This window comes from Cheilinus undulatus, linkage group 12 (genome assembly GCF_018320785.1).
Source record: "Cheilinus undulatus linkage group 12, ASM1832078v1, whole genome shotgun sequence".
In the NCBI taxonomy this organism is placed as follows: domain Eukaryota; kingdom Metazoa; phylum Chordata; class Actinopteri; order Labriformes; family Labridae; genus Cheilinus; species Cheilinus undulatus.
The window spans coordinates 35887215-35913750 of NC_054876.1; the positions used below are offsets into that span (position 1 = coordinate 35887215).

Here is a 26536-nt window from a genome sequence, read left to right on the forward strand (position 1 = left end):
GCTTAATTGCAGAAGTAAAACTGATGTGTAGCAAATTTTTAGAGCCAGAAGATGAATAAAAGGATGCAGAATAGTTTATTAGCAACTAGAGCTACTGAAATACACACAAATATTGTGTTTAAGAGGAGAAAGGGCTCAAATTCAGGACATAAAACTCCAGGTTTTATTAAAATTGCGGTGGTGCAAGGTTTGGGAATTGGGATATATGGCGCCTGTGAAAGTCTTGACCCCCTTACATATACTTATCTAAACATACAGTCACTAGAAAAAGCATGTGAACCCTTTGAGATTTCTTGGATTTCTGCATAAATTGGTCATCAAATGTGTTCTGATCTTCATCTAATTCACGACAATAGACAAACACAGTCTGCTTAAACTAATACTGCACAAAAATGATATGTTGTCATGTTTTTATTGAACAAAACATGTAAACATTCACAGTGCAGGGTGGAAAAAGTATGTGAACCCCTAGGCTAATGACTGGCTGACCCTCCTTTGGCAGCAATAACCTCAACCAAACGTTTCCTGTAGTTGCAGATCAGACCTGCACAACGTCAGGAGGAATTTTGGACCATTCCTCTTTACAAAACTGTTTCAGTTCAGCAATATTATTCGGATGTCTGGTGTGCATTGCTCTCTTGAGGTCATGCCACAGCATCTCAATTGAGTTAAGGTCGGGATTGTATTGATAAAATTGGGAATTAATTTTTCCGTCAATGACAGCAATCCGTCCAGGCCCTGAGGCAGCAAAGCAGCCCCAAACCATGATGGCCCCTCCACCATATTTCACAGTTGGGATGAGGTTTTGATGTTGGTGTGCTGTGCCTTTTTTCTCCAAACATAGTGTTGTGTGTTCCTTCCAAACAACTCAATTTTGGTTTCATCTATGGACAGAATATTTTGCCATTAGTGCTGTGGAACATCCAGGTGCTCTTTTGTAAACTTCAAATGTGCAGCAATGTGTTTTTTGGACAGCAGTGGCTTCCTCCTTGGTGTCCATGAACTCCATTCTTGTTTCATGTTTTACTTATTATAGATTTGTCAACACAAATGTTAGCATGTGCCAGAGATTTCTGTAAGTCTTTAGCTGACACTCTAGGATTCTTCTTCACCTTATTGAGCATTCTGCGCTGTGCTCTTGCTGTCATCTTTACAGGACCACCACGCCTTGGGAGAGTAGCAACAGTGCTGAACTTTCTCCATTTGTAGACAGTCTGTCTTACCGTGGACACATGAACATCAAGGCTTTTAGAGATATTTTTGTAACCCTTTCCAGCTTCATGCAAGTCAACAATTCTTGATCGTAGGTTTGTGCCAGGCATGGTTCACATCAGGCAATGTTTCTTGAGAACAGCAAATTAAAAACTGGTGTGTGTTTTTTATAGGGCAGGACAACTTTAACCAACACATCCAATCTCATCACATTGATTGGACTCCAGGTTGGCTGACTCCTGGCTCCAAATAGCTCTTGGAGAAGTCATTAGCCTAGGGGTTCACATACTTTTTCCACCCTGTACTGTGAATGTTTACATGTTTTGTTCAATAAAACCATGAAAACATATCATTTTTTGTGCAGTATTAGTTTAAGCAGACTGTGTTTGTCTATTGTTGTTGTTGAAGATCGGAACACATTTGATGACCAATTTATGCAGAAATCCAAGAAATCTCAAAGGGTTCACATACTTTTTCTAGCGACTGTATTCAACCCCTTCATGTCAGCATATAATGGATGCACCTTAGGCTGCAATCACAGCACTGAGTCAGTGTGGATGGGTCTTAATCAGGTTTGCAAATCTGGACACCACAATTTTACTCCATTATTCTTCGCAAAATTGCTCAAGCTTTGTCAGGTTGCATGCGGATCAGGTGTGAACAGCCCTTTTTAAGTCCAGCCACAAATTCTCTATTGGGTTGAGGTCTGGGCTTTTACTCAGCTGCTCCAGAACATTCACCTTGGTGTCTTCAAACCATTCACTGTAAACTTCAGGTCATTGTCCTGCTGGAAAATAAATCTTCTCCCAAGCTGTAGTTCTCTTGCAGACTGAATAAGATTGTCCTACAGGATTTTCCTGTTTTTCCACAATTTTACCAAAGAAGCATCCCCACAGCATGATGCTGCCACCACCATGCTTCACAGTAGGGGCTGTGTGTTTGTGGTGATGTGCAGTGTTTGGTGTCTGCCAAACATAGCATCTTGTCTCATGGCCAAAAAGCACCATTTGGTCTCATCAGACCAAAGAACTTTCTTCAACTTGACCACGGAGTCTCCCATGTGCATTTTGGTGAACTCTAGTAGAGATTTAATGAGTTTTCCTCAACAGTGCTATTCTCTTTTACTGCTTTCCCATAAAGCTTTGACTGATGAAAAACCTGGGCAAGAGTTGTTGCATGCAGAGTCTCTCCCATCACAGCTGCTGAAGCTTGTAACTCCTTGAGGGTAGTCATAGGTGTCTTGATGGCCCTCTCACCAGTCTCCTCCTTACACAGTCACCCGGTTTTTTAAGGACGTCCTGATCTGGGCTGATTAACACATGTGCCATATTCCTTCCATTTCTTGATGATGGATTTAACTGAACTCCTGGGGATGTTCAGTGCCTTGCATTTTTTGATCCATCCCATGACTTGTACTTTTCAGTGATCTTTTCTCTGATTTTCTTGGGGTGTTCCTTTGTCTTCATGGTGTAATGGTAGTCAGGAATACTGATTAACCAGTGACTGGGCCTCCCAGACACAGGTGTCTTTATACTACAATCACTCCAGACACATTAAGTGCACTCAGGTGATGCCCATTCTGCCTTCTAGCACCAGTTGGCATTAACTCTGTTGAATTTGGTCAGTCACTTTAAAGGGGGTGAATATTTATGCAATCACTTATTTTACGTTACATTTTTTTTGCTTGACATTACTTTTTCGAAATATGTTTTCACTTTGACATTAAAGAGGTTTATTTGTTTTGTTTTTTCAAAAAATATTCTGACCATATTGACCATGATCAATTTGGGATAGGCTCCAGCACCCCCTGCGACCCCCAACGGGATAGGCGGTATGAATGGATGGATGATTTATAATATCAATAAAGGGCTAAAACATCCAAGGGGTGAATACTTTTAAAGCCACCATATACAGATCATTTGATTGATGCATTACTTTTGCATCTTTACATAATCAGTACAAACAGTAAAACTGATGTTTCAGTGGTGACTTAAACATTAAATTATTATATAAAGCCTTTTCTGAATAATACATCTAAACTACCACCCAACAGGTTAATGGAACAGAAGGAGAAATTGAGTATGAGGAGATAACACTGGAGAGAGTGAGTGTGAGAAAAAGTTTTTTTTCTTGCAAAATTTCAGACATTTTTGCAGCTTTTCTTAAATCTGTAAACCTCACCAAACACCAAAGATGTGACTAATTTGTTGTTTGTATTCTCTCTGCAGGGTAACTCAGGCCTTGGCTTCAGCATAGCAGGAGGAACAGATAACCCCCACGTGGGAGACGACCCCAGCATCTTCATCACCAAAATCATACCTGGAGGAGCCGCAGCTCAGGATGGACGGCTCAGGTAAATACATGCTCCCCGTGCTTCAATACGTAAAATGCCAGCCTGCAAACAATCACTCATGTTTATGCAGTCTGGAAAATAGCAGCCATCAGGAGGACCGGGAGAAGCGGTCCATATATATCTGCTCTGCTGTCCTCTTTTACCCTCACCATACTTCAAGCTCTCTGCACATTTTTTTCACATCCAGTGACAGTGACAACCTGACAATCTGCTACCAGCAAACACACTTAGAGGACAGAGACAAACCCTTTATTTTAAGTCTGAAGTAATGTTCTACACATCCACGAGTGTCCAACCTTTTCAACATCAAATTCACCACTTCAGGTGGTGGCAACTTGCTAAGTGGTGGAGGGGTATGTAAATGAATCACAAAAGAAAATACAAAAACAACTCATCACACAGCATTTGTATTGGGCTATTGATTCAAGTAACTGAAAGGGCATGTACACAAATTAAATACAAAAGCACCTAACATGCTATCGAGTGAGTTGGTGTCTGTAGTCACTGTTTGTGTTTGTAGTTTTCTTATTTATGGCAGCGCTGACAGGAAACATCTCCACATGCCACCCTGCGTGGTTGTGAAAAGAACAGCCCCAGGGCCTCACTGTAATTTAAGTCAGTAAGCAGTAGTGGTGGGCGATAAACTGGTTTCAGTACCGCCACAGGTATATCTGCCATGAAAGAGATTTTTGCAACATGCCATCACTAGTATAAACCCAGTATAACAGTGATATGCGACAGACAACAATGTTAAACGTGTCAGTGTAGCTAAGTAGCACAGTAGATGGTTAAAACGCGTTGTTTCTTCTCAAAGTTTGATGTCTGTAATAACACCAACATGAAGGGAGTGTCCTTGCTCTGCAGAGTGTCTCTGTTGGCCTTAAACACAAGCTGTGAGCTGCAACGGATCCACTCGGTTTTGTGTGAGTCCAGCAGCGCAGCAACAGCTTAAACAACTTTTCAAATGTTTCTCACTGATCACTCGGTTCTTTTAAGTCCCTGATGGTTCAACAATGCCAGCTGTGGTAAATGAGTTCAGAGAAGCAGTTATGAACACTGTAGCTCAGTAGACTCACCGTTATCTCTGCTAAAGCAAAGTCAAATCAGTGATAAGCATGCCACTTCAGACGTGTTATCACAATAAAAGCCAGTAGCTCAAGTGTTTTTTTGTTTATTTCTAAAACTCCCGTCAGGAAGGGTGTTGTAAGTAGCAGCATGAAACACATCAGCAAGAGAAAAAATTCATTTGAAACAACAGGAGCTGTTACAAATACAGTGAACACAGAGAGACCTTTAAGGACATCTTTCTGTGATCTCATGCTCAGACATGAGTTGAGTCTGCCATCACAGGCTTGTTTTAGGGGGAAAAGGCTTGAAGCACCTGCAAAGCCATTACTGCAAAGGGCAGAAATGTAAAACAATAGATTTAAAAAAAAAAAAAAAAAAATTTAGGCCATATCGCCCAGCTCTAGACAGCAGGCTACTGACATGGTTAGAAAAAGTTGATCTATCGTGTTTGTCTAGAAATGTGTGTTAAAATTGTACAACTGTAATCATGCCAAGACAAATTACTCAAAGTTGGACTTGCACACTGAGATAATGCCGTTGAGGGTTGATTTACTCTTACATATAAACTAGAGCTGATTAAAGTGCAATGTGGCCTGCTGCAATTTTCAAATCACAAAAGGTGCAATATTTCTTTGACCTGAAATTTAAGTAAAAATACCAGCTTTAAACTTTTTTTGCAGCAGAGATGTTATGCATGACCTTACATGCAATCATTCAGGTGCCATCTTTTTAGAATAGTCTACAAAAGAATCCGAACTTCTTAATTCAACATACAACCAGTTAGCTGCTTGCTATTTTGTTAGCATGGTCAACAGGAAGAGGGTCAAAAGTAGGACCTTATCCGCGTTAACAACTGCAGATGGAATTGTGGAACTGGCCAATAAAAAATGGAATCTACTCATAAACGCGGAATGTCACAGAAATTGATTTAACTTGACTAAAATACCATTTTCTTGAGGAAGAGGAGTCTATATGACCCTCTTATTCAGTTACCATCACTCTGTGTTTGAGAGAATCTAAGGATTTCTTCATTTACATTATAAACATCAGTCAGGACCCAGTGAAATTATACATAAAAGTGTTTAAACCCTCACAGTTTTTAATGACTATCTCATAATGGTAGAAATATTTTACTGTAACCCTAAATATCATGGCTTTATATCAAGGTTGTCCAAACTATGGCTCCTGGGCTTTCTCTGGCCAGTCAATAAATTAACTAAATCTGAGGTTTTTTCTATTTAAATAGTGGAGATTTTAACAGGATACTCTTGTTGATGGTAAAATTAGTGTAAAATTAAAAATTGAATTCCAAAAGATTGGAAAATTGGAATATGGGAAAAATAAAACAGAATTTGGTAAAAATTAAACGGATTAGAGTCTCACAAAAGGTAGCTAAGATGAAAGGGGTCGTATCTACATAGTGGAGACAAGCAGGTGATGATTTATTCAGCCAACAGATGCTGCTGTTGGAGTCACACAGAGATGTCTGAGCAGCACTGTTGGACCTCAAATAGAGAGGCAAGAGGATTCAGTCATTTTTTTCTACATTTAAAGCTGAGGCAGATGGCGTCTGTTGTTGATGCAGTCGCCATAACTGAAAAGCACTGTTGTTAACATTGGTGTTCTGCAGTGTTTACTGGAGGTCCTACTAAACCCAAAAGCATGGAATAATAAGGAAAAGGTTTAAAAAATGTTTGCCTAGTTCAGTTATTATTTATCAAGTATTCAGTAAGTTGAGACTAACATTAAAATCAGTACATTTTTACATAATAATTAGACGTTCTAATAAAGCACAGGGACAGTTTACATTCAATATCACATGAAGCCCATTAAAACAACATAAACTACCCATTGTGAAGAAACCTACACTGTATGTGATGTTTTTCCAGATTTTTCAGATGAATTATAGGGTTGAATAGCAAAATAGACATTCTTCTCCTCCTCTTTTTTATAGTTGACCTATAAATGTCCATCTGGAGTGACTGCAGAGTCTAAAGCAGGCCTGGTGAAAACACTTATGTATGTCTGAATGCAGAGGTCTTCTTTTCTTATTCTTAACCAACTTCTATCCAAAACATTACCTAAATATGTTGAGGAAATGCAAGGAACCTTAATACTCTTCATTTACATTTGTTTCCTTTTATGCTGTACAGAACCTGATATTTGCTGCTGTAAAATTCATGATGTTTTTGGACTGTTTGTAGCCTCTTTTGGATAATTCAACCACTAGAAGATTCTCTCAGGCTTATTCCTCCACACTGAATGACTCAATTGCCTCTATGATTTATCTGAGAAATCCTTGAAAATCAGTCTCAAGAACCTCTTGAGGTTTATGAAAGTGTGGTTAATAGTTGAGTAGATAATGTGAAACGTTTTCTACAGCTCGTACACACAGTATTTTTAATAGTTTAATAACCTGACTAGAAATCCCACCCAGGACAAAGATACGAGTCAAAATTTGACGGTGTAAAATCCTTTTATAAGGATTTCAGCAGCTCTGCTAGCAGTGGAAGGACCAGAGTTTTAGAGATCATATTGAGATGTCATAGTTCAAGGGGTAGTTATGCCTTTAGTTGTGAAGGAATATCCTGTGATGGAGTCTGGTTTCTGTGTTGGAGAGTCAAAGCACAGAAGTGTTAACCTCTCTCCACTTAGCTCAGTGGAAGAACCTTTGAGGACTGACTCTGAAACTGGAGATGGATTGGGTGGAGGAGCATTGACGGAAATCTAGAAAGAGAAACTAAGCATTTCAAATTTGGTTCAAATGAGATGTAAAGGTCAAAAAAGCTACTCAGTTAAGATCTTAGTAAGCTCAACATAGGAATGAACTAAATTTCGCCCCAGGACTAATGAATTATTTCTGATTCTGAAGTGGTTATAAGGAAAGGTAAAGAGAAAATAAAACCATTGAGAGTTTTAGAGATTTAATTTTAGCTAAGGATTATCAAAAATAAGAGAATCTTTCCAACTTGTGTATTGAAACACAGTGAAAAATAGGAACAGCTCTTAGTTAGAGTAAAAATGGCTTACTATTCAGGTATCAATTTACATTTAATCAGACAGACTCAAACTGTACCAGATCCAATTAAATCACAATAGTCTATATTTTAATGAATTCTCCCTTAATTGGATTGGACCCAAGCCATCATCTTGTAAAAAAAAAAGGAGATTCACACCATTATCATTATTAAAACTGATGCTTGGATATGTCATTTGCATCAAACAACTATCATCTCTAAAGGTTGTTTGCACAAAGATGATTGGTTGAGTTGAAATCTAATAGGTCTACCTGAGGCACTAATGCTATTGGCTGCAGCAGAAGAAAGAAACAGTGAGCCAAAGGAGAGAAAAAGAGAAGAACAGGCATGTAGATACGTTTCCTTGTCAAACCTAAGCTGAGTGGAAATTCATTTGTTCAGCTACATTTCCCCGGCCCTATAAAATAATTTTGGTCTCAAAATTTTTACACAGTGTAATTTCCATGTCCATGAAATCAATCTTTAACACAGGAGCAGAATAGATGAGTGGGCTTTTGAGGCCCTTGGAGAAAGAATGTGTATTACTGAAAATAGCAACTCCATCTAAATCTCTTTACATGGAAACCAGCTTTTCTTTAGAGGCTGTCACTCGCTCTTCATAGAAGAATTCAGCATTATTTTCTTCCAAGTTCACATAAAGAGATCTATACTGCGGCACCCTTCAGCTAGATCAATAGCAGAAGTGTTGACATCGTATTTAACACTGGACACTGAGAGGAAGGGAAAAGGCCACGAGTTTGTGTTGAAAAGGATCCCAAAATAGAGAAAAGCTGATGATTGACTGACCTCCACAACCTCTGTTGGTGTATCATGCTCAGTTTCTCAAGGAAAAAGAAAACACTGTCTTTCCCCTCTGCCTGTTCTTTTTCTCTTCCTTTCTTAGTGTGAACGACTGTATCCTATTTGTGAATGATGTTGATGTGAGAGAGGTGACACACAGCCAAGCTGTTGAGGCTCTTAAGGAGGCAGGTGCTATCGTCCGCCTTTACGTTCTCCGCAGAAAACCAGCAGCTGAAAAAGTCACTGAAATCAAACTCATCAAAGGGCCTAAAGGTATGTGGAAGTGTGGACCGATGTACAGCATCACTTCTTTTGTGTGGACTTAAGAATGCTTTATACCCAGCTAAGCTGTGCCCTGTGGATTTAGCAAATCTGCTCTGTTACCCATACCCTCTTTGCTCACTCTCTGCCTCTCTCATCACTCCCTTTCTCCAGGATTAGGTTTCAGCATCGCTGGAGGGGTGGGAAACCAGCACATACCAGGAGATAACAGTATCTATGTCACCAAGATCATTGAAGGCGGAGCGGCTCATAAAGATGGCCGTCTGCAGATTGGGGACAAGATCTTAGCGGTTGGTCACTCATATGTAATAACTGTTGCCATGCAGATTTATTTGCACACACCCAGCACACACATCACTGATAACCTCAGACTCAATATCTAAGCACACAGGCAGAATTAGCACACATCCACACTTCCACGTTTGTGTATAAGCAGTATTGATGTATCAAGAGCCAAGATGAATGACACTTGTAATTTTCACAGCCTTAAATTACTTTCATTAAAATGGTAATAGATGTGTAGGATGGGATCAATGTTGAAATGCAGTATTGCTACAAGGATTCTAAAGCAGCACTCCTGCCATCTGCTGGAGGAAGTGAGAGATTGTTACAAAGCAGCTGATGACAGGCTCAACACCAGCAACCTCAAAATGGTGCTTAGTTTCAACTAAATGGTGTCTAAGTAGATTCTATACCTCTAAATAGCAACTGGTACAACATGTCTGCTCATTATGGGTACATTCAGAAATATGTTTATTACCAAAAGCCACATGGTTCTCCCTCACTCTGTTGGTTTGGGAGATGGGATCCACTGTCATCTTTAAACAGTGTACTGGCCGTGTTCTCCTGACACACTCAAATCAATAATGTGGCAGCTAGTAAAGAAATAGAGCACAGCTGATCCTCCGTCACCCGTCTGAATCACCACTGACAAGCGCGGGTGATTCGAGCCACATGTGAGCCCCAATCACAGTAAAATAAATGTGCTGCTGCTAAAACATCTGAAGTCACAGTGAGAGGAACACAGTGTTTAACTGGTGAACATATAAATGCAAATTCTCACATAGAGATGGCTGATAAAGTGATGATGATCATTTCTTTGTTCCTTTCTTCCAACACTGCTGGAACTTCTCTCCGTTCATCTCACTGCATCATGATTGGCACACATCTGTCAGCTGTTTGCTGCACACAAGATCAATCCAAAAGTAAACATGAGTAATGTAACAGCCTGCTGCATAGACAAACTCTATAGAGCGCTTTGTTCATTCTAAAGACCGGAGATAGTCGCTTATATACACCCTGTTTCTCTTCAGACACACAACGAATCAGGCAGAGCGAGAGACCAGTCCAGATATACACACTCATCAGCTAAATAAAACAGACCTGTGTGTGAGGTGTCCAATACTGTTGAAGCTCAAATGAAAAAAAAAGACAACGAAACAATTTGAGGGAAAAAAATCTGGATTACAGCAAACATATCAAGGAAAAACAGATTTATTAGCATTTACTTTTTTCAAGATCCCTGACAGAGGATAAGAATTAAGCTATTATTATTGTGATCTACTATTAAGTGATCATGCAGCTCATATTTTTAGTATTTCATAGTCAGATTTTAGGAATAACTTTCAAAAAGTTTATCTAACAGCTTCTATTATCTTCAGTATTTCTGGAATTGAGAGCTGAAGTAATGAGGATGTGACCCACTGTTAACATGCATCAATATTTGACATAAAGTGCTGTTGTATAAGAACAGCAGTGATATTCAATGCAAGAGGATTAATAGTTACATTTTTCAAAATGTAAAAACTTGTCTTGTCTTCATCTTGTGAGCCCAGATCTCGTCTTGTGAGCTTACTGTCTCGCCACACCTCTAACAGATACCGATACCAGTATCAGGTATCAGTGCCAATACTAGCCTCAAATACTCACAAAACTGTAGATGCTGTACTCTGTATCATTTAAAAGCATGAAATTAGCCTCTGATTGTGTGTGTATGTTGTCAAAGTTGAAGCCATGGCTGCATTTTATTAATATTTTAACAAGAAGATGACAAAAGTAGAGGAGAATGAAAACTATGCACTCACAAATCATAAGAGAAAGGGATGAGGAACATCTAATGAAAATAAAATAAACTTTCATAATAATTTTAAGAACAGTTGTGGTATTATATTATCAAGTCCCTATTTTTTACCCAGTATCAGTGTGTATCCAAAAAATAATTATTTGTACTTGCTCTTGGAAAATGTAGTATCAGTCCATCCCTAGACTTAACCTTATAGTTTACTCCATTATGAGCCTTAGAGTCTGCAGACAGAGATCCTGATGTGTTCTCTGCTCGTGTCAAACAGGTTAACAACGTGTGTCTGGAGGATGTGATGCATGAGGATGCGGTGGGGGCTCTGAAGAACACAGCTGAGGTGGTTTACCTCCGGGTGGCCAAGCCCAACAACCTGTTCCTGACCAATTCCTACAACCCCCCAGATCTCACCAGCAGTAAGCTCTTCTCTGTGCAAAAAGTCAACAATGTTTATTAAAATAATACTCCAAGGCACTCTCTGCAAACATTAAAATGTCTTTATTTTCACGGCATGGTCACACATAGGGCTGAACAATTTGCAAAAATGATCTAATTGCGATTTTTTCCCCAATATTGTGATTGCAATTTAATATAAGATTATTAGGTTAGGTTATGTATTTTTCAACAAATTCAAGCAGTAAATCATTCAATACTGTAACTTACATTCAGAACATGGTCATCAGACATTTTTGAAAAACGGATATGCAGTTTTACTTCGCGGAGAAGGTGTGTAACAGGCTTTAAGCTATAAAGGAGGGGGCTGGGGTGGAGGAGGTGAAGTCTCGCCAGCAGCAGCGTGGTGCATCAGCATAGATGCAAGCAAGGATTAGTGAGAGGTAACTCATATTTTTATGGACCACTTTGCTGACACTTGAATGTTTGCATGTTGTGCATTAAATCTCTGCTGCTGCAAAAGTAAATATTTCAAACTGGTATTTTGACACATTTCAAGTTAGAGAAATATTGCAACTTGTGGGATTTATAAATTGCAGCAGGCTATATTGCGATTTAATCTAATTTGCAATTAATTGCCCAGCCCTAGTCTCACATTGACCAAAGTGGTACTGACCAACAGGAACATGCCATTTGGACATACAGGTAATGGCCTGCAGAGAGTGTCAGCATCTAAAACCTCCAGCAGAGGTGTTCATACAAGTCAATGGAGAGAGAAAAAAATGCATCTATCGAATTATATACATATATGTAAATATATGTACATATGAATAAAGATATTAAAAAGCAGTGCCAAAATATAGCACTGATTAGACGGGGTCAAATAAGGTGAAGGCTTGATGCTGACATAAGTCAAAGTGTGTTTTGAAGGTCAATTTGTGGCCATGCTGTGAAATAAAAGGCATTCTAGTGTTTGAAAGGAGTGCTTTGGAGTTTTTTCTTGTTTATTCCTCAAATGCATGGATCCCATTTCCAAAGAGCATCTCAAATATAGGCCTACTTTTCATTAAGTCCATGAAGCGCTCCTTTCTATTATATTTTAAGTCTATTTTATCCTGGAATGCACCTTGCTGAATGAGACCATTTCTCACAATGCTTAATTGACGTATCAGTTAAAATGTTGACACACACCCCCCCCCCCCCGCCATAAAAAATAGATTTTGTATTTAAGCAGTGGTCAGAAATAGAGAAAAGATCAGATCATGCCTTCTTTTTTACTACTAAAGATGGTTGTGGACTCTGATGTAATAGAGATCTATGGTGGACAAATTCAAGGTTTTTCCTCACCAAAACACAAAATTCTCCCTCGGCTTCAAGGCCTGAATAAGTTTTTTGGTTAAAATACTCCTTTGCAGCAAAATAAAATCACAAGGTACCGCTCTCTCTATTGCCTTTCATGTGATGATTGCAGATTTCTTTTTTTATAAATCATTTCCTTGTTGAAGTGAAAGTTTAAAATCATTCATTAAGCTGTGTTTAAAAACTCAACACCTTTATACATCCCTGTGTGGTATTATAACTCCTTGCTTAATGTTGTTGTTTGCAGCATATTCTCATATGGATACTGAACTCAGTCACCCCAACTATCTTGGATCAGATTACCCACAAGCCCTCACTCCCACTTCACCCAGTCGGTTTTCGCCTGTTCTGCACGGCATGATGGGAGACGATGACATCCCAAGGTGAGTATCAGTTGATCCTATGGATAATCTTACTGTAAATCATGTGTTTGTTATGACTAGCAGTATTTGTGTCTGTAACTGTGTATAACCCTCCCTTATTTTTCCAGGGATCCTCGCAGAGTTTTGATTCACAGAGGCTCCACAGGTTTGGGATTTAACATTGTCGGAGGAGAGGATGGAGAGGGAATCTTTATCTCTTTCATCCTGGCAGGGGGACCAGCTGACCTCAGTGGAGAGCTGCACAAGGGCGATCAGATCCTCAGTGTAAAGCGTCTTTTATCTTCATAAAGCTGTCACACTCATTAATACACTCAATGGAGGCATCAAACGCTTGTTCAGGTATAGTTGTTAATGCTGCTGTGTTCTCTGTGGGTGTCAGGTGAACGGAGTGGATCTGCGTATGGCCACACACGAACAGGCAGCCGCAGCACTGAAAAACGCCGGCCAGACGGTGACCATCATTGCTCAGTACAGACCCGATGGTAAAGAAAAATAGACCAAAATTATTCATTCCTACATAATACAGTTGCTCAAAGTAGTTTCATGTGGTGTCTAACAGAATAATGACAACTTTAAGTCAGTTGTTCCCAACCTTTTTCCTTGATGTGTCTGGTTTTATATATTTCACAGACTACAAACGGAACTGAAGTTCTGGAAATTGAGGAGAAGTGACTTTAACGTTATTTTTTTTCCTGAAATTAAAAAGCCTCATAACATATCTTTCATTAAATTGGTGTCTCAGGAATAGGTTTATGGCACACTGAAATTTCTGTCCATGGAAACTTTCATAAAGTCCCATATTTATTGTGGGTAATAGCACCCCTAGGGGTAATCAAGAGAACTGCAGGGGGTACTTGGTCTTAAATGTACATCTGAAAACCATCAGGTATGCAAGATCTACTTAAAATGAAAGAAAAATATGAGTCAAATAAGAACTATATGTGTAGTTTCCATAACCTATTTACTTTTAATATTCTTAGAATGTAAATAAGAGCCATAAACTGTCCGGTGTGGCAACAAACTCATTGAAATGAAAGTTTATGTTCACTGTTTAGGTTGTTAAGTTGGATTTATGCATCCCTGGCACATTTAAGCATTTAATGCATCTTTTTTTTTGTTGTTGTTGTTTCAGAGTACAGCCGTTTTGAGGCCAAGATCCATGACTTGAGAGAACAGCTGATGAACAGCAGCATGGGCTCTGGGACCACAACGCTAAGGAGCAACCCAAAGAGAGGCTTCTATATCAGGTCACACATAAAAGTAGAAATAGAAGCTCCATAGTGCCACGAGGAACTAGCCTCATCAACAAACTAGGCAGTTAGGCAAGCATGATCCAAACCTCACTGAGAGCTCTAAAAATTTACTTTGCAAGTACAAAATATGTAGGGACAAATTACTCATTTCATATTTTGGTAAGCCTATATGGGAATTTATCTGCTTGGTCACACAGACTAATAAAGACTGAAAACAACCAATGAGTACATAACTTCAGTCTTCCTCTTTTTACAAGATATTAATTTCTAATAAGGGATTAACAGCAAAGTCTGGTGTAATGTGTTTGAGTTGCTATGGCTGTGCTTCCCACTGGTGGACCCAAGGGTACTGAAGGTGGGCCATGAAATGTCATTTACAATAACTTAAAAACCCTGAAGTTAAAAAAAGAAGAGGTTGTTACTCATGTCACCTTTTTAACATTTTGTCTCATGTAACTGGTGTCACGGTCTAACTGGTATTGGATTAGCTGATGACACTCTGTCAAACAGTCTACTATGCCACCTGCCTTCGATTTTAAGAATTTATCAGTGTTTCTGGAAACCTAAACGCTTCCTGGGAAGAGTTTACTGGGCCACAAAATACACGTATTCGGATAAATATTGGAAAAGAAATTAAAGTGACCTTGCTGGTGCCTGGTTAAAACAAAAAATTGCAGTGGCTCATTAAGTGTGCTTTGTGATCCCAATAACACTCTCTGAGTAATGTTAATGCATCTGAAAGCAAAGTATTTGCATTGAAATTCCCTGTTTATGAAGAAAAATATGATAAATAAAAGATTAATATGAGTTTCATTGTATGTCTGTACTAGAGCGGGCCCCAGAGGATTCAGGTCTCAAATTAGGCCACAGCATACTGAAGTTGGAGAAAGGCTGCAATTTAGCTTAAATAGACAGTAAATACACAGTGCGCACAAAACAGCTATCTGCATGTATTTTAGATTTCTTGCTAAATAACACTGTAGTTCTGTGAAGACCCTCACTTCACAGATTAATAAAATAGCTTCTGTGCTATACATGCAAGCAAATCAGCCTGTTTAGTCTTCAAGTTCAGTGGCAGCATATGCAAATCTAAATGTAAAATAACTCCTCATGCTCAGTGAAAACAGTCAGTACTATTTCAGCACCAAGAACAGCTCCACTCCATACAGGACTACTGTAAAAGAGTCTCAACAACTCTGACCATCAGTGACACCAACATGCCAGCAAAGCTGATGATGATGTTAATGAAGTGTTTCATAAAGAGATGATAGTAATAAAGACCAGTTTTAACTGACATTATAGTAGCATTTCAGATCATAAAATCAAGTTATACTACACAAAGCAAATGTAATTTTACCTTTAGTCGATCTTCTTACTTGATATGAGTAGAAAATCAACTCTCCATCAGCTCTGAACTTGTGCCAGCTTCATGGAGCACCTGGCATATCCGTCCTGCTTCCTATGTGGTCCTAGCTACGTCAAAGTTGTTATTTCCAAGTTAAATGGAGAAAAAGCGACCAGCTTACCATTTGGGTATCAACGGTTGGTGGCAGTTTCCTGCCTTGACAGAGCTGACCGTTAACACGTCTACAAGAGTGACGCTGGCAGCGAAGCTAGCTTAACGTCCACCTGTCCACCACGGAACAAAAACCTTAGCTTCTTCCGCCGGTTGGGCGTCTGGCTTCTGACTTTGGCTTCAAAACACAGACTCGGTCCGACCCCACTTCTTTTGTAGTCCGAGTTCAGTGTAATAGTGTCGGTTTTCTTTTCATTAATAACCAAAACAGGAAAACTCTTTGTGACGGCTTCTGCGATGCAGCTGCACACCGTCGACGGCTGGCGACAGGGGTAAGCCCATCGACACTAAATCGCCGTCAAACATGCTAGCTCCGCTCGGGTTGCAATATTTGCTAGTGGCATTTTGAGTCCTGGATGCTGTCAGTGTTCAAATAAGTGGTCTCATACACATTTGGCTGGTATGAGTAGCCTATGAAGTTAAACTCCCATGGATAGTAGAATGACTGAAGCACCTGATATAGGTATTCCCCGCCACAAATAAAGTTCCGATGAGCGCTTATGGTAGAGCCCACTGGAGGGCAAATAAAGTTATAAAGTTATTTAAAAAGCGACAAACGCCAACTAGGCAACGGTACAGTCGACGACTTGCTGTTCAGACATGTAACGGTAAACCCAAAATTACCGCGGTATTTCTTCTTCGCTAAGTGGCGTAAAGCCTGCATAGAGCTTAGTGCTGCCACGGTAGGCTTAAACAAATAATAGCATATCTGGAATAATACGCCAGTGGGTCGTTCCTATCTGAAATATAAATACTCAGTACCACTTCATAACCCAAACTCACCGCCTCTGTATTAGTATAGAAAATTAGCATGTCTGTCCAGGTGGAACTTATGAAAATTAATAAACTGATGCTCACTCCTCGTGCAACATTTGCTCTTTCAACAGAAATCATACATTTCTACGTTCAAGACGCTATTTTACCAAACAGTAATCCACCAATTCATTGTTTCAATATACCTACAGGACTGATATGAAGGCATTTTGGGGCTCTTTGAGTTGCTTGGACCTTGTGATTTAGGCCTGGGTTCCTTCTCAGAGACTTTTTGGGCTTATCAAAATCTGTTTGACTCTTTTTTTATTAACTTTTGGACTTTTTTTACATTCAATATGCACGTCTTGATCGTTGAAAGTAATGTTAGACATGGTGGTGTACCCTGCAGTACAATTACTATTATCACTAGGCCCCTTAGAGCTTGAGGCCCTAGTGATTGCCTAATTGTAACACCGCTTAAGGCCATGTTACACCTGTTTGGTTGCGACAATATGAGGATTGAAAAATGTGAATTTCCTGTTTCACGCTAGAATAGAACATCCTTTACTTTTAAATTTGGGCTACCTCAACAACTTCTCTCATTTAAATAGCTTACATGTAAAGAAACACTAAAGAAGTTGTGAGTATGCTCTGCTTATGACCTTTTTTAAACAATGTAAAGCTTTTTTTCTTAAAGATTCTTTGAAATGTATGAAGATTGTTAGAATGCTGTTGAACATGTTAAATCACATCAGAGTTGTATGACTGATTTTTTTTTTTTATCTTTCAGGGCCCTTTTTGACTATGATAAGACTGCAGACTGTGGCTTCCTCAGTCAGGCACTAGGCTTCAAGTTTGGGGATGTGCTGCATGTTTTGGACTGTGGGGATGAGGAGTGGTGGCAGGCCCGTAAGGTCAGCCCCCAGAATGAAGCTGAAGAGGTCGGCTTCATCCCTAGCAAGCACAGGTCAGACATGACATTGTGAGTGTGGGTGGGATGACTCACCTTTCATTGTATTTCAAAAGTTACCAAATTTTAAAGTAAAGTAGAAAGCAGATTCAAAGCATGTTATAGAGTAGCTTATGAGCAACTCAAGACTCATTGCTCTGTCCTCAAAATCTTTGTGTATTTTTTTTTCCTTCTCACATTACAGGGTTGAAAGGAAAGAGTGGTCTCGTGTTAACACCAAAGAGAGGGTATGTTCTGTCACTGAAACTGCATGCATGAGGCTTTGCCCCTTAAAGTGCTTTAGTGTGTAAATCTGTGCTCTCTTTCTGTTTGTAGGACCATGGTCGAGACAGCCTGGGCACTCAGGGTAATTAGCATGAGGCAGAAACACAGAGTATTGACACAGCAAGCTGACATTTACACATGTTACTGACTTTAATGGATTAGAATTAACACTGTAGTAATTGGCAGTGACACAGCAGCACAGAAGCATCATTTGCTACCATGCATGAACCTTTCTTATTTACATAGACTTCATGTAAATGTTTATGTATGTACATTGTAACTAGATGCTCTCTGAGGGATCCTGTTTTGTGTATTCATGACAAGATTAATCACTCAATTGAAGGTGCAAGTAGCAGTGCCTCCTGCAAATATGTTATCTGGTAATGTCTGCATCCACAGAGCAGCCCCTTTCGTGTCCTCTAAGCTCACTGCCAGCTTGTGGACATCATACATATAGCCAAATATAGACTCAGGCATTTATGATTTTCCTTTGAGCTGCATCACCTTAATACATTTATTTCTCTTACTTTTTTATAACTGCTTCTAATTGATGAGTTGCAACACTTACACAGTGCATACAGGAAGTATTCAGCCCCCCCCACTTTTTCGTTTTTCTTATGCTGCAGCCTGATGCTACAGTTAAAAAATATCCTCATAAATCTGCACTCAATACCCCACAAAGACAAAGTAAAAACGGATTTTTTTTTTTTGCAAATGTATTAAACATAGAAAACTGAAATCTAACATTTACCTTAGTATTCAGACCATTTACACACTCGAAGTTTAGCTCAGGTTCTTCCCATTTCTCTGGATCTTTGCTGAGATGTTTCTACACTTTTATTGAAGTCTGTCACAGCTGACGATACATGTCAGAGCATGAACCAAGCCATGATGTTGAAGGAAACTGTCTGTAGAGCTCAGAGACAGAAAGGTTGCCAGGCACAAATCTGGGGAAGGCTACAAAATGTATTGTTGCACTGAAGGTTCCCGAGACCACAGTGGCCTTTGTGATTTTCAAATGTAAAAGTCTGGTATAACCAGGACTATCCCAAAAGCTTGTCATTTCACAAAACTGAAGGTCTTAGTAAGAGAGGTAATCAAGAACCCAATGGTCACTCTGCATGAGCTCCAGAGATCCTGTGTGGAGATGGGACAAAGATCCAGAAGAACAACCATCACTGCAGCCCTCCACTGACCTGGGCTTATGGCAGAGTGGCTAGACGGGAGACTGTCTTCAGTGCAAAACACATGACACCCCGCTTAGAGTTTGCCCACTGGAGGGGCTGCAGTGGTGGTCATCCCAGAGCTCAGTCAGAGTGACTATTGGGTTCATGGTCACCTCTCTTACTAAGGCTCTTCTCCCCAGATCACTCAATTTACCCGAATGACCAGCTCTTGGATGAGTCCTGGTTGTGCCAAACTTCTTCCATCTGAGAATTATGGAAGCCACTGTGCTCTCGGGAATCCTCAGTGCAGCAGATTATTTTTTAGCCTTCCCCAGATCTGTGCCTTCAAACAATCCTGTCTCTGAGTTCAGGGTCTGGATCCTCTGCCCTTCATGGCTTGGTTTTTGCTCTGATATGCATTGTCAGCTGTAAGGCCTTCTATAGAGAGGTTTTCAAACCATGTCAAGACAATTTAGCTTAACACAGGTGAACTCCAATCAAGGTGTAGAAACACCTCAGCAAAGATCCACAGAAATTGGAGGAAATTGTGCCAAATTGGAAGTGTTTTGCAAAGGGTCCAAATAATTTTGTCAATTTGATTATTCAGTTGTCATATTTGAAAAAAATCTAAAATTCTGTTTCCACTTTTTTATGAAGGGGTGTTGAGTCTAGATTGATGAGAATAAAAATAGATATTTTTGACTGTAGCATCAGGTGGCGACATAAGAAATACGAAAAAGTGAAAGGGTCTTCTTATATTCTGAATGCACTGTAAGTTGACTTTAAGTCTGACACAATTTCAATTCTAAATGCAGTTTTAAAGTTATCCTGTCCTAAGTAGAGGCTGTATTTGAGAAACCTATCTGATACTAGTGCAGTAAACAAGTGTACAGTATGTGTACAGGCACAGCTTTATAATTACATTTTACCTTAAATGAGACAAAAACATAGCCATAAAATGTGTAATAGGGCCAACTTATTGATTGCATTTGTCAAGATTTGATCATCAAAACCTCAAGTAAGCATTGCACTTTTGTTGTCTACAACTAAAGTAATGATTTACCTGAAATCCCATTTTCTCTGTTGCTCTTAAACAGTAGTTGGCAACCATTTAAAATCTTATTGTTGTGTGTGATGATGTTTTGGATTAGAAGACACAAGTGGATCTTTTCAAGCAGCTAATAAAGTATCGGATGAAGCATTTCAGGCATTAGTAAAGGCATTTTTTGGCACTCTTAAAGCAATAGGAACCAGTCACACAAACCACGCAGAACTACAAACCTAAGTGTCATTTTAATAGCACAGAGAAACTTGGCTGAATGTGTCTTTGTTGTGTCCCCAGGGAGAGATAAAACCTCACACAGTTATGAGACTGTCACCCAAGTGGAAGGTAAGGTTATAAAGAAGTCCATTATACAGAATCTCATATTCAATTTCATTTTGTTTTTATTTCCCCCTCTCTGAATGCTCCTGTGCTTTTTCTTTCTCTTCAGTTCATTACGCGAGGCCCATCATCATTCTGGGTCCCGTCAAAGACAGGATAAATGATGACCTGTTGTCTGAGTTCCCTGATAAGTTTGGATCTTGTGTTCCCCGTAAGTAATTATGCTGTCACTCATAGAGACTCTGGTTTTCATTTGATGTCACTGCTGCCACCTGCAGTCATTTTAGGTTGATGTTTGCATTATACAACCCTCTAAGGGAGGTAATTACTTTGATTTTGAGATTCAAAGTAGTGTGTGAGTGTCAGTGCTGCTTTTATTGTTTTGTTCTCTGCCTGACAGACACCACGAGGCCCAAGAGGGAGTATGAGGTGGATGGGCGGGACTATCACTTTGTGTCATCACGGGAACAGATGGAGAAAGATATCCAGAGTCATCGGTTCATCGAGGCGGGCCAGTACAACAGTCACCTGTATGGCACTAGTGTACAAAGTGTCCGTGAGGTGGCTGAACAGGTATGCAATATGTTACATTTCATTTCATTGATTAACACTACAATTTGTAATCATTTTTGCTGAAATTTATAATATTTAGAAAAATTATTTTTAATAAGAAGAAATGTTAAAAAAAGGTTTAACAGTTAGGTACAGCTCTCATGGGGTTTTACCCGTAACAAAAATACCAGTTTCACTCATTCCTGTCATTTCTTTTTCTGCATGTGTGCACGAGTAGCAGGGGAAACACTGCATCCTGGATGTATCCGCCAATGCTGTGCGCAGATTACAAGCAGCTCAGCTTCATCCCATCGCCATCTTTGTCCGGCCCAAATCCCTTGAGAATGTCCTGTAAGTTCTGCTACTCTTCTTGTTCACCAATCAGCAATAACACTATGACCATTGACAGTGAGGTGGATGATAATGATTATCTTTTAACAATGGCCCCGCTCAGTGGATGAGATATGTTAGGCAGAAATTGTGTCCTTGAATTTCATGTTTTGGAAGCAGGAAACATAAGATAGTGTAAAAGAAACTGACTTTAATGAGGGCCAAATTGGGATGGCTCGACAACTGGGTCATAACATCTCAAAACCTGCAGCTCATGTGGGGTGTTCCCAGTCTGCATCAGCTAGAACCTAACCAATGTTTGAAATAAGGAAAACAAGATCAAGGCTCACTGCTTAGAAAGTGAAAAAGTAGGACCCATGCGCAGAACACAAAATGGTTTATTAAAATAAAAAGACTCAAAAATGAAATCAGGAGAGACTTAATTCGAGTTTAACAATAATTTATTTTACCAATTTATAATGAAAAAGAAATGTGCAATCTTTGGTGATTAAACTCCATCGTGATGACTTCATGTACTTGAAAGGGTAGTGAGGCAAACAACAGGAATAGGATACTCCCTATGGGGTCAAGACACTGGTGGAGGTGTTGATGAGGGATGCAGGATCAGATGAGGATTAGACTTCTGAGAAACTGGACCTGGAAACCAGTGTGGTGGCTTGGAGGAGGAATCCGAGGTATGCAAGATGAGATGAGCAGAAGACCTGTGAGAATCTGGACTAGATGCTGATGAACTGAATGGAGGTGGCTGGGGTGCAGGAGGGTTGCAGCATCCTTCCTGAAACAATACTCTGACTGCAGGAGAAAGGATTAAAGATTTAAAATATGACAAGTGCATGATGCTTAGTCAAACAAGGTTGGGTCAGAGTCTGATTAGCTTTTTACTTAAGAGAGTGAACCCCTTTAATAAGATGATCACCAGAGCAGGGAGAGAGAAAGAACGGAAGATGGGGGAGAAATGAATGAGTGGTGACAAATGAATGAAAAGGAAACAGTCTTCCTGCTTGAACTTTTGCTAAGCTCCAGTTAATATTTACACAGGCTAATCCTCACTTTTTAATATCACACAACAATATTGAAAAAGAGATCTCTGATCACTGTGGGACTAACCTGGCTAAATAATATTATTACCAAATTTAAGTTGAGCTAAAACATTCAAACAAAGCATTTCAGCAAGATGTGCAAAAACTTTTCAGAGTTGTGTCTTTCTAGGTGGGTCAGGCTGGTGAGGAAAGTTTGCACCCACAACATAACCAAGTAAATTCTGCAAGAAACCAGAAATGGAAAGAAAATCTCATCACTCCTAAAATAGTATTTACTTTTCTAAGGGAGCATACTGAAAATCTCCCAGTTAAGAAAGTGGCAGATGTTAGCTTATCCTTGTTTATTTTTTGCCAAAGTACATTCTCTTTCTAATGATAGTAAATGGTCTCATGATTGAAACTGAAACTGAATTTGAGTAGCCTTACATTAAAAGTTATAGACAGTGAATGTGCTGAGAGATTATATGAGATGATTTTTGTGTGATGTTTACAGAGAGATCAACACTCGCCTGACAGAGGAGCAGGCCAGGAAAGGGATGGACCGAGCCCTCAAACTAGAGCAAGACTTCTTAGAGTGTTTCTCAGGTAAGAGCAGAGAGTTGGTTTTTATACATGACACTTGCAGACAGAAATGATGGGTTTGAAAGCAGGATAGCGGTTTCCTGTGCTTTCTGATGGGCATGCAAACCCTCTATAATGTATGCCAGTTGGATTTTGGTTTGGTTTAGATGGTAAACAAGAACTAATACACATGGTTTAGCGCTTATCTGCATGTTTAATCATCATCTATTTGGCAAGAAGTGGTTGAAGCTTTGATTTTATGGTACAAGATTGTAAAAACAACATGTCAACATTTTCAGCAAACCATTGGTGCTCAAGTGCCACTTCAGTTGGCTGTTCTATATTTGTTTCACTTTCTCCTTTTATTTCATTTTTAGTTGTGTCAAATGTCTAAAACAGATAGCAGAAGATAAAACAAGGCCTTATGCACAAAGACAAACCAAACTTTTCCATGTTTTTGTTTGAGCTGCATTAGTTAAGGAAAAAAAGAAATGCCTTCTGGGAGGACCTGGGGCATTTTAACATTTAAGAGACACATTTAGGGCAAATCTCAGCAGTTAGATGAATATGAATGTTTGGCTTCCTCTCAAATCCAGTGGTGTCTACAGTTGATAACAAATGGGGAACAGCTGTCATATGTGACATTTATTCAACTGCTGTGTGTGAGGCTGAATAAATATGTGGGTGAGTTTGCAGTAATACATACATAATGGATGGACTTGCCTATTGTTAGCACTGTGGTTCACACAATATTGTAAATGTATGCAAATGATTCCATAATTGATTATTCCACACATTTACTTGTAAACACATCTGAAAAACAAACTGTCTGTTTTTCTCTATTCTTCTGTTTTTTGTGTTTTAATCACTGTTTTCTCATTGTTTTCTGTGTTCCGCTGCAGCTGTCGTGGAAGGGGACAGCTTTGAAGAAGTCTATCACAAAGTAAAGACAGTGATCGAGGAGCAATCAGGGCCTTACATCTGGATCCCCACTCGGGAGAGGCTGTGATGCTGCGCCCCGCGAACCGCTACCCCCTTTTTTCCTCTTCACGACCACCGATCGACACACACCACCCTTCACCCTCACAGCGGAGCCAGCCTCGCCTTGCCTCGCCACGCCTGCCTGTCTGTCCTCCAGCAAAGTCAGTGCTTAGGCAATCACTGGGAATGACACAGAGAGACTAACGCATACCAAGACAAACACAGAGACAAACACAGCGAGGAAAAGGATACCAAAACAGAGACACAGAGACGGATGCGTACGCAGTAATTAGATGGAAAGAGACAGAGAGAAAGACTTAATTAATGTTCCACTTTAATGAGCCAGGATTGAGTGTTGAGGCCCTGTTCACACTTGGCATTAAAATGCATCTTGGCTTCAAGTGGACAGCTCTAAATACATCTGTTGCTGCTTAAATGCCCTGCAGATTTAGCGCTGCATAACATCTTAGTGTGTACTGTTTTTAGATAAAAATCCAATCTTGAGCTAATATTTGAAGGATCTTTGATGACTTCTAATGCCCGGCGTGAACTGCAGCCCCCCTCACCTGGCTCTAAACAAAGCCTTGATATATCTTATACCTTAACAGGGCTAGAAAGAGGGTGAGCTGAGGTATTATTAAACCACCTCATCCTCCTTAGCCCTTTTCGAGTCTCATGTCCCTCCTGAACGCCTCCAACCACTTACGTCTGACATGGAGGTGCCCCCCAGAAGACTCTGGCCCCTCTTTTTATATCACCTCCTGGCTTCCTCTCCTCTTCCTTCTCCTCCTCCTGTCAGCGCTGCCTTGTTTCAGGACAGGGACAGAGGAAGACCGAGTAAAGGGGCGTCCAGAGTCCCTTTTGACGTGGATTCATTTCTCAAGCAGTCCTCTTTGAGTGAGATCACCTCAGCGACTAAGACTGACATTTGCTCAATCACTCATGTTGAATATCGCCAGGTATTATTTAAAGGAAGTTCAAATAATTATAATGATTAAACTCATATGCTGAATTTGTGCATGCATCCTCAAAGACGGTGGCGATGGGAGTGAAAAAAAGGGGAAAATCGTACAAAGAAAAGAATAAAAGAAGGAGATGAAAGGCAAATAATAAGGGTGGGTTCTCCTTCTCCACCTCCTTATGGTGGAGGAGTGTTTTTTAGCATGAACGAAGAAATAGAAGAGAGACACGGTCATTGGAAATGGTCATGAGAGGCCGGTCTGGAGCGCCAATGCTCTGACACTTTTGGCCTCTGCTCTCTTATGCACACACACTCACGCACCCACACACTATAACACCCATCCACACACAAACATATACTGTATATGTAGAGTTGTAACCTCTGCTGTAACCTAGCACACTCCTGTACAGAGGGAGGGAGGGAGGGAGGGACTGGCTGTTCTGAGCTGCTCGTCAGCATCCAGAATGAATGTTATCTCTCTAGGCACAAACAGCAGAACTCACCAATCACTCTTCCAGAAGAATCCCCTCAGCCGCAGACGTACACACTGTTTCCACTGGCCGCAGTTAAAAAAAAAAAAAAAAAAAAAAAAAAAAGCCATGGTGTGTGCGTGTCTGTGTGTGCTTGCGTGTCCGGTGCGTGTATGTGGGTCTCTCGTGTGTGGAAACTCCTCTGTGTGGGAGGAGTAGGTCTTCTTTTACTCTCTCTTCCACTTTTTCTCTGCTTCTTTCTCCCTCTTGTGTCCACACCACTTAAAGCTAAGTCATGTTTAACAAATAAATGGCCTATATATAAATAGATATAAATATGAATATGAATATAAATATATATATATATATCTTTTTTATGACAATTTCTAATGGGACTAAGTCTGTAAAAATCAACATCTCCAGACAATATTCCATTGATTTCTTTGGGTGATATTGCAGTTTGGTTGTTGAATTTACTCACATCCCCATTATATTGTTGCAGCAACAAGCTACACAGAAATAAGTGAAGCGTTCACGTCGATGTAAAGCAGACCTCACAGCTTTGAACTGACATATTTGACATGTTGTTGTGTACGTTAAACTGAAACACATGTACAATACAGCTGTGTGAGTGCATCTGTGTGACTGTGCGTTTGCTGCTTGTGTGTGCGTGCGTTAAAGAAAGTATGAAATATAAATGATACTATATGAAGAATATCTATCCTTTATAGCATCCACTGCTGGTTATAATGTATAATACATAAATGGGTGGTGTGCGTATGTGTGCGTGCCAGAGCGAGAGAGTGAGACGCGCACGTGGAGACGTAGTGCAATACTGCTATGATGTTATGCAATGAAGATGGTTTTATGTGTCAAAGATTAAAACAGTATTTACAACGTTTGCACTGACGGCATTTTATGCTACAGGTATCCACAGGATAAAATGATGAGCTAAAGCAAAAGGACTCACGAGGTTTTACAAGCATGTGTTTGTATTTACTTATAATTTGTTCTGAATTATAAGAGTGAAGGTGGAAATATTGATGGAAGTGACCATTCATATCTATTGTTTTTTTTTGTTCTTTTTGCTCACTTGCTTCTCTGAGTTAAAGGTGGAAAAGCTCGTGAATGACAAGTATGGATTTCTGTTTTTCTTATTTATTTAGAATTGTCACTGGTCCCATCTCAAGTATGTACATTTTTGTATTTTATTTTCCACATTAAGAGAGAGCTTTGGGTCTGGAATGCTGTAAATATAAATGGCGACATGTTGGGGTGCTGTGTGGCATTAGGTTTAGCCGTGCACACT

The 26536-nt window shown here is 39.8% G+C and overlaps 1 protein-coding gene and 1 long non-coding RNA gene across 6 annotated transcripts in view; one reads left to right on the plus strand and one right to left on the minus strand.

Moving 5' to 3' along the window:
• The window catches only part of LOC121519026, an 87889-nt gene extending 71894 nt beyond the window's left edge, over nucleotides 1–15995 (minus strand). Inside the window, exon 1 of the long non-coding RNA XR_005992684.1 lies at nucleotides 15556–15995. This is a non-coding gene — a long non-coding RNA (uncharacterized LOC121519026). The remainder of the gene's footprint in view (nucleotides 1–15555) is intronic.
• The window catches only part of LOC121519025 (disks large homolog 4), a 118390-nt gene extending 93232 nt beyond the window's left edge, over nucleotides 1–25158 (plus strand). For 2 of the 5 annotated variants that reach the window (XM_041801790.1, XM_041801788.1), the window contains exons 5-22: nucleotides 3266–3322; nucleotides 3441–3565; nucleotides 8555–8724; nucleotides 8887–9023; nucleotides 11082–11226; nucleotides 12810–12945; nucleotides 13053–13209; nucleotides 13325–13427; nucleotides 14078–14192; nucleotides 17318–17509; nucleotides 17682–17724; nucleotides 17813–17843; nucleotides 20270–20317; nucleotides 20421–20522; nucleotides 20712–20884; nucleotides 21102–21214; nucleotides 22748–22839; nucleotides 23718–25158. In XM_041801790.1, coding sequence (XP_041657724.1) covers nucleotides 3266–3322; nucleotides 3441–3565; nucleotides 8555–8724; nucleotides 8887–9023; nucleotides 11082–11226; nucleotides 12810–12945; nucleotides 13053–13209; nucleotides 13325–13427; nucleotides 14078–14192; nucleotides 17318–17509; nucleotides 17682–17724; nucleotides 17813–17843; nucleotides 20270–20317; nucleotides 20421–20522; nucleotides 20712–20884; nucleotides 21102–21214; nucleotides 22748–22839; nucleotides 23718–23824 — 2046 coding nt within the window. In that variant the 3' untranslated portion in view covers nucleotides 23825–25158. The remainder of the gene's footprint in view (nucleotides 1–3265; nucleotides 3323–3440; nucleotides 3566–8554; nucleotides 8725–8886; nucleotides 9024–11081; nucleotides 11227–12809; nucleotides 12946–13052; nucleotides 13210–13324; nucleotides 13428–14077; nucleotides 14193–17317; nucleotides 17510–17681; nucleotides 17725–17812; nucleotides 17844–20269; nucleotides 20318–20420; nucleotides 20523–20711; nucleotides 20885–21101; nucleotides 21215–22747; nucleotides 22840–23717) is intronic. The other 3 variants (XM_041801791.1, XM_041801789.1, XM_041801792.1) reach the window with 3 other exon arrangements.
• The last annotated feature ends 1378 nt before the right edge of the window (nucleotides 25159–26536 follow it).